Below are 13,480 nucleotides of genomic sequence, written 5' to 3' on the forward strand. Positions count from 1 at the left end.
GCCTTTTGGACCGCCACGTCCACGCTGAGCACCAGCAAACAGAGAAACATAGAAAATAGGTGCAGGAGTAGGCCATTCGGCCCTTCGAGCCTACACCGCCATTAAGTATGATCATGGCTGATCATCCAACTCAGAACCCTGTACCTGCCTTCTCTCCATACCCCTGATCCCTTTAGCCACAAGGGCCATATCTAACTCCCTCTTAAATATAGCCAATGAACTGGCCTCAACTGTTTCCTGTGACAGAGAATTTCACAGATTCACCACTCTCTGTGTGAAGAAGTTTTTCCTCATCTCGGTCCTAAAAGGCTTCCCTTTTATCCTCAAACTCGTTCTGGACTTCCCCAACATCGGGAACAATCTTCCTGCATCTAGCCTGTCCAATCCTTTAGAATTTTATATGTTTCAATCAGATCCCCCCTCAATCTTCTAAATTCCAGCGAGTATAAGCCTAGTCGATCCAGTCTTTCATCATATGAAAGTCCTGTCATCCCAGGAATCAATCTGGTGAACCTTCTTTGTACCCCCTCTGTGGCAAGAATATCTTTCCTCAGATTAGGGGACCAAAACTGCACACAATACTCCAGGTGTGATCTCACCAAGGCCTTGTACAACTGCAGTAGTACCTCCCTGCTCCTGTACTCGAATCCTCTTGCTATGAATGCCAGCATACCATTCGCCTTTTTTACCGCCTGCTGTACCTGCATGCCCACTTTCAATGACTGGTGTACAATGACACCCAGGTCTCGTTGCACCTCCCCTTTTCCTAATCGGCCACCATTCAGATAGTAATCCGTTTTCCTATTCTTGCCACCAAAGTGGATAACCTCACATTTATCCACATTAAATTGCATCTGCCATGAATTTGCCCACTCACCTAACCTATCCAAGTCACCCTGCATCCTCTTAGCATCCTCCTCACAGCTAACACTGCCACCCAGCTTCGTGTCATCCGCAAACTTGGAGATGCTGCATTTAATTCCCTCGTCTAAGTCTAACCCCCTACATTAACCCTATTCATCAGCACTGGATCCTTGCCTTGAGGATTCAAGTGCTTGTCTGGATATGCCTCTCTGCCTCCACCACCCCCTCAGCCAGTGCGTTCCTCACCCCTACTTCCTCCCCCTCACCTTAAATCTGTGTTCATTATTAGGTGCCTCATAGGAAGGATGAGGAAGCTTTAGAGAGGGTGCAGATTTCCCGGGATGCTGCCTGCATTAGACAGCATGTTTTGGTTCAGCGAGCTGCAGATATTCTCTTTGGAGTGATAAAGGATGAGAGGTGATTTGATAGAGATGCACAAAATGATAAGCGGCACAGATAGACTGGACAGACAGCAGCATTTTTCCAGGGCAGAAGTGGCTTATACTGTATAAGGGGACATAATTTGGAGGAGATGGAGGAAATTAACACTCTCCAACACAGGGGGAGACTTTAAATACCCACCGGGTCGTCGCTTAGCAGCGTGAGGTACTGGTCCAGGACCTGTTTGGAGATGTTGTATCCGGAAGGGAAAGCTCGGAATATCTAAACAAAAACAGAATTCTGAGTAGTCAATGCAAGGAGAAAGGCGAGCAATTTCACTCTATCCAAAGCATGTTATTCCGGCTCCGTGAGTGTGTGATGGGACAATGTAGAGGGAGTTTCACTCTGTGTCTGACCCTGGGAGTGTGTGATGGGACGGTGTAGAGGGAGCTTCACTCTGTGTCTGACCCCAGGAGTGTGTGATGGGACAGTGTAGAGGGAGTTTCACTCTGTGTCTGACCCCGGGAGTGTGTGATGGGACAGTGTAGAGGAAGCTTCACTCTGTGTCTGACCCTGGGAGTGTGTGATGGGACAGTGTGGAGGGAGCTTCACTCTGTGTCTGACCCTGGGAGTGTGTGATGGGACGGTTTGGAGGGAGCTTCACTCTGTGTCTGACCCCGGGAGTGTGTGATGGGACGGTGTCGAGGGAGTTTCACTCTGTGTCTGACCCCGGGAGTGTGTGATGGGACGGTGTCGAGGGAGTTTCACTCTGTGTCTGACCCCGTGAGTGTGTGATGGGACAATGTAGAGGGAGTTTCACTCTGTGTCTGACCCTGGGAGTGTGTGATGGGACGGTGTAGAGGGAGCTTCACTCTGTGTCTGACCCCAGGAGTGTGTGATGGGACAGTGTAGAGGGAGTTTCACTCTGTGTCTGACCCCGGGAGTGTGTGATGGGACGGTGTGGAGGGAGCTTCACTCTGTGTCTGACCCCGGGAGTGTGTGATGAGACAGTGTGGAGGGAGCTTCACTCTGTGTCTGACCCCGGGAGTGTGTGATGGGACGGTGTCGAGGGAGTTTCACTCTGTGTCTGACCCCGTGAGTGTGTGATGGGACAATGTAGAGGGAGTTTCACTCTGTGTCTGACCCCGGGAGTGTGTGATGAGACGGTGTCGAGGGAGCTTCACTCTGTGTCTGACCCCAGGAGTGTGTGATGGGACAGTGTAGAGGGAGTTTCACTCTGTGTCTGACCCCGGGAGTGTGAGATGGGATGGTGTAGAGGGAGTTTCACTCTGTGTCTGACCCCGGGAGTGTGTGATGGGACGGTGTGGAGGGAGCTTCACTCTGTGTCTGACCCCGGGAGTGTGTGATGGGACGGTGTGGAGGGAGCTTCACTCTGTGTCTGACCCCGGGAGTGTGTGATGGGACGGTGTGGAGGGAGCTTCACTCTGTGTCTGACCCCGGGAGTGTGTGATGGGACGGTTTGGAGGGAGCTTCACTCTGTGTCTGACCCCGGGAGTGTGTGATGGGACGGTGTCGAGGGAGTTTCACTCTGTGTCTGACCCCGGGAGTGTGTGATGGGACGGTGTCGAGGGAGTTTCACTCTGTGTCTGACCCCGTGAGTGTGTGATGGGACAATGTAGAGGGAGTTTCACTCTGTGTCTGACCCTGGGAGTGTGTGATGGGACGGTGTAGAGGGAGCTTCACTCTGTGTCTGACCCCAGGAGTGTGTGATGGGACAGTGTAGAGGGAGTTTCACTCTGTGTCTGACCCCGGGAGTGTGTGATGGGACGGTGTGGAGGGAGCTTCACTCTGTGTCTGACCCCGGGAGTGTGTGATGAGACAGTGTGGAGGGAGCTTCACTCTGTGTCTGACCCCGGGAGTGTGTGATGGGACGGTGTCGAGGGAGTTTCACTCTGTGTCTGACCCCGTGAGTGTGTGATGGGACAATGTAGAGGGAGTTTCACTCTGTGTCTGACCCCGGGAGTGTGTGATGGGACGGTGTAGAGGGAGCTTCACTCTGTGTCTGACCCCAGGAGTGTGTGATGGGACAGTGTAGAGGGAGTTTCACTCTGTGTCTGACCCCGGGAGTGTGAGATGGGATGGTGTAGAGGGAGTTTCACTCTGTGTCTGACCCCGGGAGTGTGTGATGGGACGGTGTGGAGGGAGCTTCACTCTGTGTCTGACCCCGGGAGTGTGTGATGGGACGGTGTGGAGGGAGCTTCACTCTGTGTCTGACCCCGGGAGTGTGTGATGGGACGGTGTGGAGGGAGCTTCACTCTGTGTCTGACCCCGGGAGTGTGTGATGGGACGGTGTGGAGGGAGCTTCACTCTGTGTCTGACCCCGGGAGTGTGTGATGGGAGGCTGTAGAAGAAACCTCACTCCATAAGCCCACTTTCACGAGTTGCTAAGTATTGACTGACACCCCACAGATACAGCAGCACCTCACCCGTAAGCTCACCTCGTTGGACGAGAGGGGTTGTGTGTGCGAGGAGTTGGACGAGGTGGTGACTTCACTGAGCCTCAGCATGGTCCTGACTATTTCACTGCTCGTCTGTGGGGAACAGAAACACCGCAACAGTCACTTCACGCCCCCTCACTCCTTCTGTGGCACCTCCTCTCCAACGAGACAAGTTGTACATCTAAAGAGGGTATCCAGAGACTTTTTCTCAGGGTAGGAATGGCTAATTACAGGGGGCATAGGTGATTGGAAAAAAGTATAGGGGGTATGTCAGAGGCAAGTTTTTTTTAAAACAGAGAAGGTGGAACATGCTGCCAGGGGTGGTGGGAGAGTCAGATTAGGAAATCTTAAATGGGCATGTCGATGATAGAAATATTGAAGGCCATGTGGGTGGGAAGGGGTAGATTCATCTCAAAGGCTAGCACAACATTGTGGGCTGAGGAGCCTTCACTGTACTGTAGTGTTCTATGTTCTATATTAAAATATCATTTACTTGTTCCAACTTTAGAACAGGGACCATCTTGTTCTCCTCGTGCACAAGCCAGTGAAGTGTGACTGAGGAGCACGTGCCCAGTTAATCGACCACTACAAAAGAAAGCGACGTACGTTAGGGAGAGGGAGCTGGGATAATTGATGAGCGTAGGAGTTGTGTTCTGTACAAGGCATTGTGTTCCGTTCTGGTCACCTCATTAAAGATAAAGAGACTGACGATGAGCTTTACTTGTCACGTACAGAATTGTGCGTATTAGAATCAGTTCATCATCTCTCACGTTGTTTTTGTTTTGCCGCAGCAGTACAGAGCAATACGTAGAATTACTACAGTACTGTGCAAAAGTCTTAGGCTTCCTAGATATTTACACGTATGCCAAAGACTTTTGCACAGTAATGTACATTGAAACATAAAGCCTACTTCACGCCAGGGAAATAGCCTCAGTCTGTCCAATCTCTCCTTCTACCTCAATCCCACTGGTCCCAGTAACATCCTTGTGAATCTTTCTGCACCCTCTCCAATTTAATCCCAAACTTCCTTTAGCCTGGCACCTAGAACAGCATGCAACACTCCAGATGTGGCTTAACCAGTGATGTGAAGATTAAAGATGAGTTTTATTTGTTGCACGTACATCGACACGGTGAAGTGCATCGTTTGCATCAGCACTCTGAGGATGTGCTGGGGACAGCCTGTAAGTGTCGTTATGCTTCTGGTGACAACATGACACGCCCTGAACTCACTAACCCCTAGCCTGTACGGCTTTGGAAGGGGGAGGAGACCAGAGCACGTGGAGGAAATCAGCGCGGCCGCGGGGAGAACACACGGAGCTAGCAGCGGGAATTGCACACTGACCACTGGAGCTGTATAGCGTCAAGCCAACCGCTGCACTGTGATACAAACAGTGAAATGCCTCGATGATCGACGTACATGTGACAAATAAAGCCAATCTGCTTATCATACCGGTGGGAGAGATTGCCGAGCAGCTTCGCTGTCCCCACCCCGTCCCGCGAGACGCAGCCCAGCGGTGACAGCAACGTGGGAAGCGGTGCTGCGTACCTGGTCGAGCTTGCTGCTGACTGCCGCGATGATGGCCTGGTCGCGGAAATGCTGGTGGAAGCGGTCGAAATTCACCTGCCAGTAAATGCCGTCGTCGGGGGGAGACTGAGGAGGAGAATCGCAGGGCATCAGACGTGGGGAACACAGTTACACATGCCACCCCCCCCACCCTGTCCCATGTCCTCCCCCACCCCGTGGGACTGGTACAATATTAACTTCTCCCTCCCCTCACCAGAGTGCTTCCCACCACCCTCCTCCCCCTCGCCAGCCACCCTCACAGAATACTACATTACAAGGGGGCAGGGTAAGAGGTGTCCCCCCCACCACCAACTGTTTGCACAGGCCTCACCTCCTGGTCCCACCGGTCGTGTTTCGAGCGCTTCGACCTGGGCTCCCCACCATCTCCCGACGGCTGCCTTCGGCGTTTACCTTGACCTGCGGGCACCCCAACAAAAAGAGGCGATGTTAGGTGGACTTGTGTCAGAGGTCACAGTTCACTGCTCCCCCTCGGGTGGGGGGGGGGGAAGAGACCAGCACAGAGCGGGCAGAGACACGGACCCTGCCGCACCAGAGAGTGGGTTCAATCACGACCTCCGACTCTGTGTGTGTGTGTCTGAGTATCAGTGTGTGCGTCTATGTACATCTCCGAGCACGAGTCCTTCTGGGTCTGTGCGTTTCTGTGTATGAGTGTGTGTGGTTTCTGTGTCCGTCTGTCAGGCGTTTGTACATTCTCTCTGTGACCACGTGGGTTACCCCCACATCCCAACAAAGAATGGGGTTGGTGGATAATTAGTGTGTGGGCCAGGGGTAGAACGTGAGGGCAGTCAACGGGAATGTGCCGAGAATAAAATAGGATAGCTGTAAGTGGTCAGCGGGCTGAATGGCCTGTTTTTAACTTAACATCTGAATTTTGGATCACCTAGACTACAACTAAAGTCAGGCTGCTGTTTATCGAACGTAGCTCTGCGTTCAATACCATCATCCCCTCCGCACTCATCAATAATCATCCCTCGGTACTCATCAATAATCATCCCCTCCGTACTCATCAATAATCATCCCTCCGTACTCATCAATAATCATCCCTCGGTACTCATCAATAATCATCCCCTCTGTACTCATCAATAATCATCCCTCGGTACTCATCAATAATCATCCCTCCGTACTAATCAATAATCATCCCTCTGTACTCATCAATAATCATCCCTCCGTACTAATCAATAATCATCCCTCCATACTAATCAATAATCATCCCTCGGTACTCATCAATAATCATCCCTCTGTACTCATCAATAATCATCCCTCCGTACTAATCAATAATCATCCCTCGGTACTCATCAATAATCATCCCTCGGTACTCATCAATAATCATCCCTCGGTACTCATCAATAATCATCCCTCGGTACTAATCAATAATCATCCCTCGGTACTCATCAATAATCATCCCCTCCGTACTCATCAATAATCATCCCTCCGTACTCATCAATAATCATCCCTCGGTTCTCATCAATAATCATCCCTCGGTACTCATCAATAATCATCCCCTCCGTACTCATCAATAATCATCCCTCCGTACTCATCAATAATCATCCCTCGGTACTCATCAATAATCATCCCTCCGCACTCATCAATAATCATCCCCTCGGTACTCATCAATAATCATCCCTCGGTACTCATCAATAATCATCCCTCCGTACTAATCAATAATCATCCCTCTGTACTCATCAATAATCATCCCTCCGTACTAATCAATAATCATCCCTCCATACTAATCAATAATCATCCCTCGGTACTCATCAATAATCATCCCTCTGTACTCATCAATAATCATCCCTCCGTACTAATCAATAATCATCCCTCGGTACTCATCAATAATCATCCCTCGGTACTAATCAATAATCATCCCTCGGTACTCATCAATAATCATCCCCTCCGTACTCATCAATAATCATCCCTCCGTACTCATCAATAATCATCCCTCGGTACTCATCAATAATCATCCCTCCGCACTCATCAATAATCATCCCCTCGGTACTCATCAATAATCATCCCCTCTGTACTCATCAATAATCATCCCTCCGTACTAATCAATAATCATCCCTCGGTACTCATCAATAATCATCCCCTCTGTACTCATCAATAATCATCCCTCCATACTAATCAATAATCATCCCTCCATACTCATCAATAATCATCCCCTCGGTACTCATCAATAATCATCCCTCCATACTAATCAATAATCATCCCTCCATACTCATCAATAATCATCCCCTCGGTACTCATCAATAATCATCCCTCCGTACTAATCAATAATCATCCCTCGGTACTCATCAATAATCATCCCTCGGTACTCATCAATAATCATCCCTCCGTACTAATCAATAATCATCCCTCGGTACTCATCAATAATCATCCCTCGGTACTCATCAATAATCATCCCTCGGTACTAATCAATAATCATCCCTCGGTACTCATCAATAATCATCCCTCGGTACTAATCAATAATCATCCCTCGGTACTCATCAATAATCATCCCTCGGTACTAATCAATAATCATCCCTCGGTACTCATCAATAATCATCCCTCCGTACTAATCAATAATCATCCCTCGGTACTCATCAATAATCATCCCTCGGTACTCATCAATAATCATCCCTCCGTACTAATCAATAATCATCCCTCGGTACTAATCAATAATCATCCCTCGGTACTCATCAATAATCATCCCTCGGTACTCATCAATAATCATCCCCTCGGTACTCATCAATAATCATCCCTCCGTACTAATCAATAATCATCCCTCGGTACTCATCAATAATCATCCCTCGGTACTCATCAATAATCATCCCTCCGTACTAATCAATAATCATCCCTCGGTACTAATCAATAATCATCCCTCGGTACTCATCAATAATCATCCCTCGGTACTAATCAATAATCATCCCTCGGTACTAGGCCTAAAAACCTGTGTCTCTGTACTTCCCTCTGCAATTGGATCCTTGACCTCCTGATCGGGCGACCTCAGTCAGTGCAGCTCAGAACTAACACCTTCTGCTCGCTTACAATGAACACAGGCGCACCTCTACAATGTATGCTCTACGCTCTCCACACTCGTGACTGCGTGGTTAGATAACACCGCTGAGATCTATTTAGAGAAAGGGCCCATCTGTCCCAAGGATTCGCACCACCCAGCAACACCCCTATGTAACACCACCATAACCACAGGACAATTTACGGGCCATCTTCGGACTGTGGGAGGAAACCCACGCGGTCACAGGGAGAACGTACAGACAGAACTAAACTCCCCGAGCTGTAACAGCATCACGTGAACCACTACACCACCGCGGTGCCCAGTCGGGTGACGCAGGTCCGCTGGTTGGGTGACGGTACTACCACCACCTTGCACTCGGCGTTAGTTAAGACCATGGAACTGGCTGTGGACTTCAGGGAGGGGGAGTTGAGGGAACACACTCCGGTCCTCATCGAGGGATCAGCAGTGGAAAGTGTGAGCAGTTTCACGTTCCTGGGTGTCAACGTCTGCGAATAGCTCTCCTGGGCGATCACAAAGGCACCACAGCAGCTCTATCTCCCTAGGAATTTGAGGAGATTTGGTATGTCTCCCTGGATTAACAAGTTTCTACAAATGGAAAACACTCACTGATTGCATCACCACCTAATATACAGGCTCCAGCACTCAGGATTGAACGAGGCTGCAGAAAGCCGCAGCCAGCACAACCCTCTCAACCATCGAGGACATCCTCAAGAAGCGAAGCTTCAAGAAGGCAGCATCCCTCACGAAGTACAGTCACCGTCCAGGACATGCCCTCCTCTCAATACTACCATATAACGATTACAGCACGGAAACAGGCCATCTCGGCCCTTCTAGTCCGTGCCGAACTCTTACTCTCACCTAGTCCCACTGACCTGCACTCAGCCCATAACCCTCCATTCCTTTCCTGTCCATATATCTATCCAATTTAAACGACAACATTGAACCTGCCTCAACCACTTCTGCTGGAAGCTCGTTCCACACAGCTACCACTCTCTGAGTAAAGAAATTCCCCCTCATGTTATCCCTAAACTTTTGCCCTTTAACTCTCAACTCATGTCCTCTTGTTTGAATCTCCCCTACTCTCAATGGAAAAAGCCTATCCACGTCAACTCTATCAATCCCCCTCATAATTTTAAACACCTCTATCAAGTCCCCCCTCAACCTTCTATGCTCCAAAGAATAAAGACCCAACTTGTTCAACCTTTCTCTGTAACTTAAGAGATGAAACCCAGGTAACATTCTAGTACATCTCCTCCGTACTCCCTCTATTTTGTTGACATCTTTCCTATAATTCGGTGACCAGAACTGTACACAATACTCTAAATTTGGCCTTACCAATGCCTTATACAATTTCAACGTTACATCCCAACTCCTATACTCAATGCTCTGATTAATAAAGGCCAGCATACCAAAAGCTTTCTTCACCACCCTATCCAGATGAGATTCCATCTTCAGGGAGGAGGATGCTGTCGAAGTTGCATGCCATCTTGGTCAATGTCTCCCATCCACTACATAATGTACTGGGTGGGCACAGGAGTACATTCAGCCAGAGACTCATTCCACCGAGATGCAACACAGAGTGTCATAGGAAGTCATTCCTGCCTGTGGCCATCAAACTTTACAACTCCTCCCTTGGAGGGTCAGACACCCTGAGCCAATAGGCTGGTCCTGGACTTATTTCATAATTTACTGGCATAACTTACATATTACTATCTAACTATTTATGGTTTTATTACTATTTATTATTTATGGTGCAACTGTAACAAAAACCAGTTTCCCCCGGGATCAATAAAGTGTGACTATGACTATGAGATTGAAGAGCCTCCTTGTCTTCTGCATTCTGGTTAAACGCCCAAGTTGGGCAGTCTTTCATTGATTGAGCTATGGTTACTTTCTATAGATTTATTGAGTACGCCTACAAGAAGATGAATCTCAGGGTCATACGTGGTGAGGTATACTTTAATAATAATAAATTCACTTTGAACTGAAGACACACAATGTTTCAAGAGCAGCTTCCTCTCTTCGCCATCAGAATTCTGGACAGCCCATGAACCCGCGGTCACTACCTCATTACCTATGTTTTCATCCATTTAGTTTTGCACCTTCAGTAAGTTTTTCTGTCCTGCACTGCCGCCGCAAGTTTCACGACAGATGTCAGTGACAAGAGACCTGACTCTGATGCCGAGGGAAATATCACTCAGTGTGAGCTCCGCCACACAGCTGTGGCTGTTCACAGATTAGGCTTGTTCCAAGCTGGGACGAGTGGATTTGTGGACTGGGTGGAGTCAAGGGGAAAAAGTCGCCGGAGAGGATCTCACCAATCAGGCCGAGGTTGGGTACCGTGTACATCTCCTTCTCGTCCGAGACCAGCGTGGGAACAGGAGGGGGGCGGGACCCATCACCCGGAGGCAGCTCGGGAACCGTCTCGCACTTCTGGAGGAAGTGCGTCTCCACCAGGCGGACAAACGTGTTGGAGGCTTCACTGTACTCCACACTCCGATTATCTGTGCCGAGGTAGAGAGAGAGAGAGAGACGGGATGATTAAGAGCTGTGATGTCTAAAAGCCATGGACAGACCCACATCACCCTCCCTCCTTCCAGGCTCTGACCCTGCTCTCCACCACCCTGACCACAACTCTCTGCTCTTGTAACCTCCCCCCTCTACCCACTCACTGTCCCTGCCCACCACACACCCTCTCCGCAATCGTTACCTCCTGCTGTGACCATTCAGGACCCCAAGCCGTGCCTTGTGAAACCTCCTCCTCCCAGTCCCTCTCTCTGCAGAAGTGGTGACTGATCCCACCCTCCCCACCTCCTGTCATTTCACTCCCTTGGTCCCCTTCCCCTTAGTCCCCTCACCCTCCATCCTTCGTCTGTCCCCTCACCCTCCTCCCTCCATGTGCTCCCGACTCCTCCCTCTACCCACCCTCCTCCATCCCTCCATCTGCCCCTTGCCTCCGCCTCTACCCCTCTTGCCTCCTCCCTCCCTCTGCCCCCTCACCCTCCATCGTCTCGGTCAGCCGGTCAGCCACCTTCTTCACCACAGTACTCATTGACATCTTGCCATTCTGGAGCAGCTCCTCCACGATCAGCTCGCCCGTGTCCCCGTACAGCGTCTTGGCTGAGTAGATGTAGCGGGGGTAACGCAGGATGCGCTGGACGTTGGCGCCCAGCAGCTCGTACTCCACGTATCCTCGCTTGTGCAGGCGGTAGGCGGCGAAGTTGTGGTGGATGAGGACGCAGAGGGCTTTCTTAACCTGGAGCCCAGGGATGTTACACACAATTCACAGCCTGCACACTTCCCTCCCCCACCGCACCCACCCCGACACTCACCCCTCACCTACCCCTCCCTCCGGACACTCACCCCTCACCTATCCCTCCCTCCGGACACTCACCCCTCACCTACCCCTCCCTCCGGACACTCACCCCTCACCTACCCCTCCCGACACTCACCCCTCACCTACCCCTCCCTCCGGACACTCACCCCTCACCTACCCCTCCCGACACTCACCCCTCACCTACCCCTCCCTCCGGACACTCACCCCTCACCTACCCCTCCCGACACTCACCCCTCACCTACCCCTCCCTCCGGACACTCACCCCTCACCTACCCCTCCCGACACTCACCCCTCACCTACCTCTCCCTCCGGACACTCACCCCTCACCTACCCCTCCCTCCGGACACTCACCCCTCACCTACCCCTCCCAACACTCACCCCCAATCCCTCCCTCCGGACACTCACCCCTCACCTATCCCTCCCGACACTCACCCCTCACCTACCCCTCCCTCCGGACACTCACCCCTCACCTACCCCTCCCGACACTCACCCCTCACCTACCCCTCCCAACACTCACCCCCCACCAATCCCTCCCTCCGGACACTCACCCCTCACCTATCCCTCCCGAATGCCGACACTCACCCCTCACCTATCCCTCCCTCCGGACACTCACCCCTCACCTACCCCTTCCTCCGGACACTCACCCACCTATCCCTCCCGACACTCACCCCTCACCTATCCCTCCAGACAACGCCAACATTCACCCCTCACCTATCCCTCCAGACACTCACCCCTCACCTATCCCTGCCGAATGCCGACAATCACCCCTCACCTATCCCTCCCTCCGGACACTCACCCCTCACCTATCCCTCCCGAATGCTGACACTCACCCCTCACCTACCCCTCCCTCCGGACACTCACCCCTCACCTATCCCTCCCGAATTGCGACACTCACCCCTCACCTATCCCTCCTTCCAGACACTCACCCCTCACCTATCCCTCCCTCCACTCACCCCCCACCCATCTCTCCCAACGCCGACAATCACCCCTCACCTATCCCTCCCGACACTCACCTCTCACCTATCCCTCCAAACACCAACACTCACCCCTCACCTATCCCTCCAGACACTCACCCCTCACCTACCCCTCCCTCCGGACACTCACCCACCTATCCCTCCCGACACTCACCCCTCACCTATCCCTCCTGAATGCCGACACTCACCTCTCACTATCCCTCCCGACACTCACCCCTCACCTATCCCTCCCTCCAGACACTCACCCCTCACCTATCCCTCCAGACAACGCCAACATTCACCCCTCACCTATCCCTCCAGACACTCACCCCTCACCTATCCCTGCCGAATGCCGACAATCACCCCTCACCTATCCCTCCCTCCGGACACTCACCCCTCACCTATCCCTCCCGAATGCTGACACTCACCCCTCACCTACCCCTCCCTCCGGACACTCACCCCTCACCTATCCCTCCCGAATTGCGACACTCACCCCTCACCTATCCCTCCTTCCAGACACTCACCCCTCACCTATCCCTCCCTCCACTCACCCCCCACCCATCTCTCCCAACGCCGACAATCACCCCTCACCTATCCCTCCCGACACTCACCTCTCACCTATCCCTCCCGACACTCACCTCTCACCTATCCCTCCAAACACCAACACTCACCCCTCACCTATCCCTCCCGAATTGCGACACTCACCCCTCACCTATCCCTCCTTCCAGACACTCACCCCTCACCTATCCCTCCCTCCACTCACCCCCCACCCATCTCTCCCAACGCCGACAATCACCCCTCACCTATCCCTCCCGACACTCACCTCTCACCTATCCCTCCAAACACCAACACTCACCCCTCACCTATCCCTCCAGACACTCACCCCTCACC

General features: G+C 51.6%; 1 protein-coding gene across 5 annotated transcripts in view; it reads right to left on the reverse strand.

Moving 5' to 3' along the window:
• polr3c (polymerase (RNA) III (DNA directed) polypeptide C) overlaps positions 1-13,480 on the reverse strand; it is a 28,425-nt gene that overhangs the window by 10,157 nt on the left and 4,788 nt on the right. For all 5 annotated transcript variants that reach the window (XM_063041818.1, XM_063041821.1, XM_063041819.1 and 2 more), the window contains exons 3-8: positions 11,300-11,555; positions 10,618-10,803; positions 5,600-5,685; positions 5,251-5,355; positions 3,705-3,797; positions 1,447-1,527 (exon numbers count right to left, since the gene is read on the reverse strand). In XM_063041818.1, the coding sequence (XP_062897888.1) occupies positions 1,447-1,527; positions 3,705-3,797; positions 5,251-5,355; positions 5,600-5,685; positions 10,618-10,803; positions 11,300-11,555 (807 nt within the window). The remainder of the gene's footprint in view (positions 1-1,446; positions 1,528-3,704; positions 3,798-5,250; positions 5,356-5,599; positions 5,686-10,617; positions 10,804-11,299; positions 11,556-13,480) is intronic.

The sequence above is a fragment of the Mobula hypostoma genome, chromosome 2 (assembly GCF_963921235.1).
Source record: "Mobula hypostoma chromosome 2, sMobHyp1.1, whole genome shotgun sequence".
Taxonomy (NCBI): Eukaryota; Metazoa; Chordata; class Chondrichthyes; order Myliobatiformes; family Myliobatidae; genus Mobula; species Mobula hypostoma.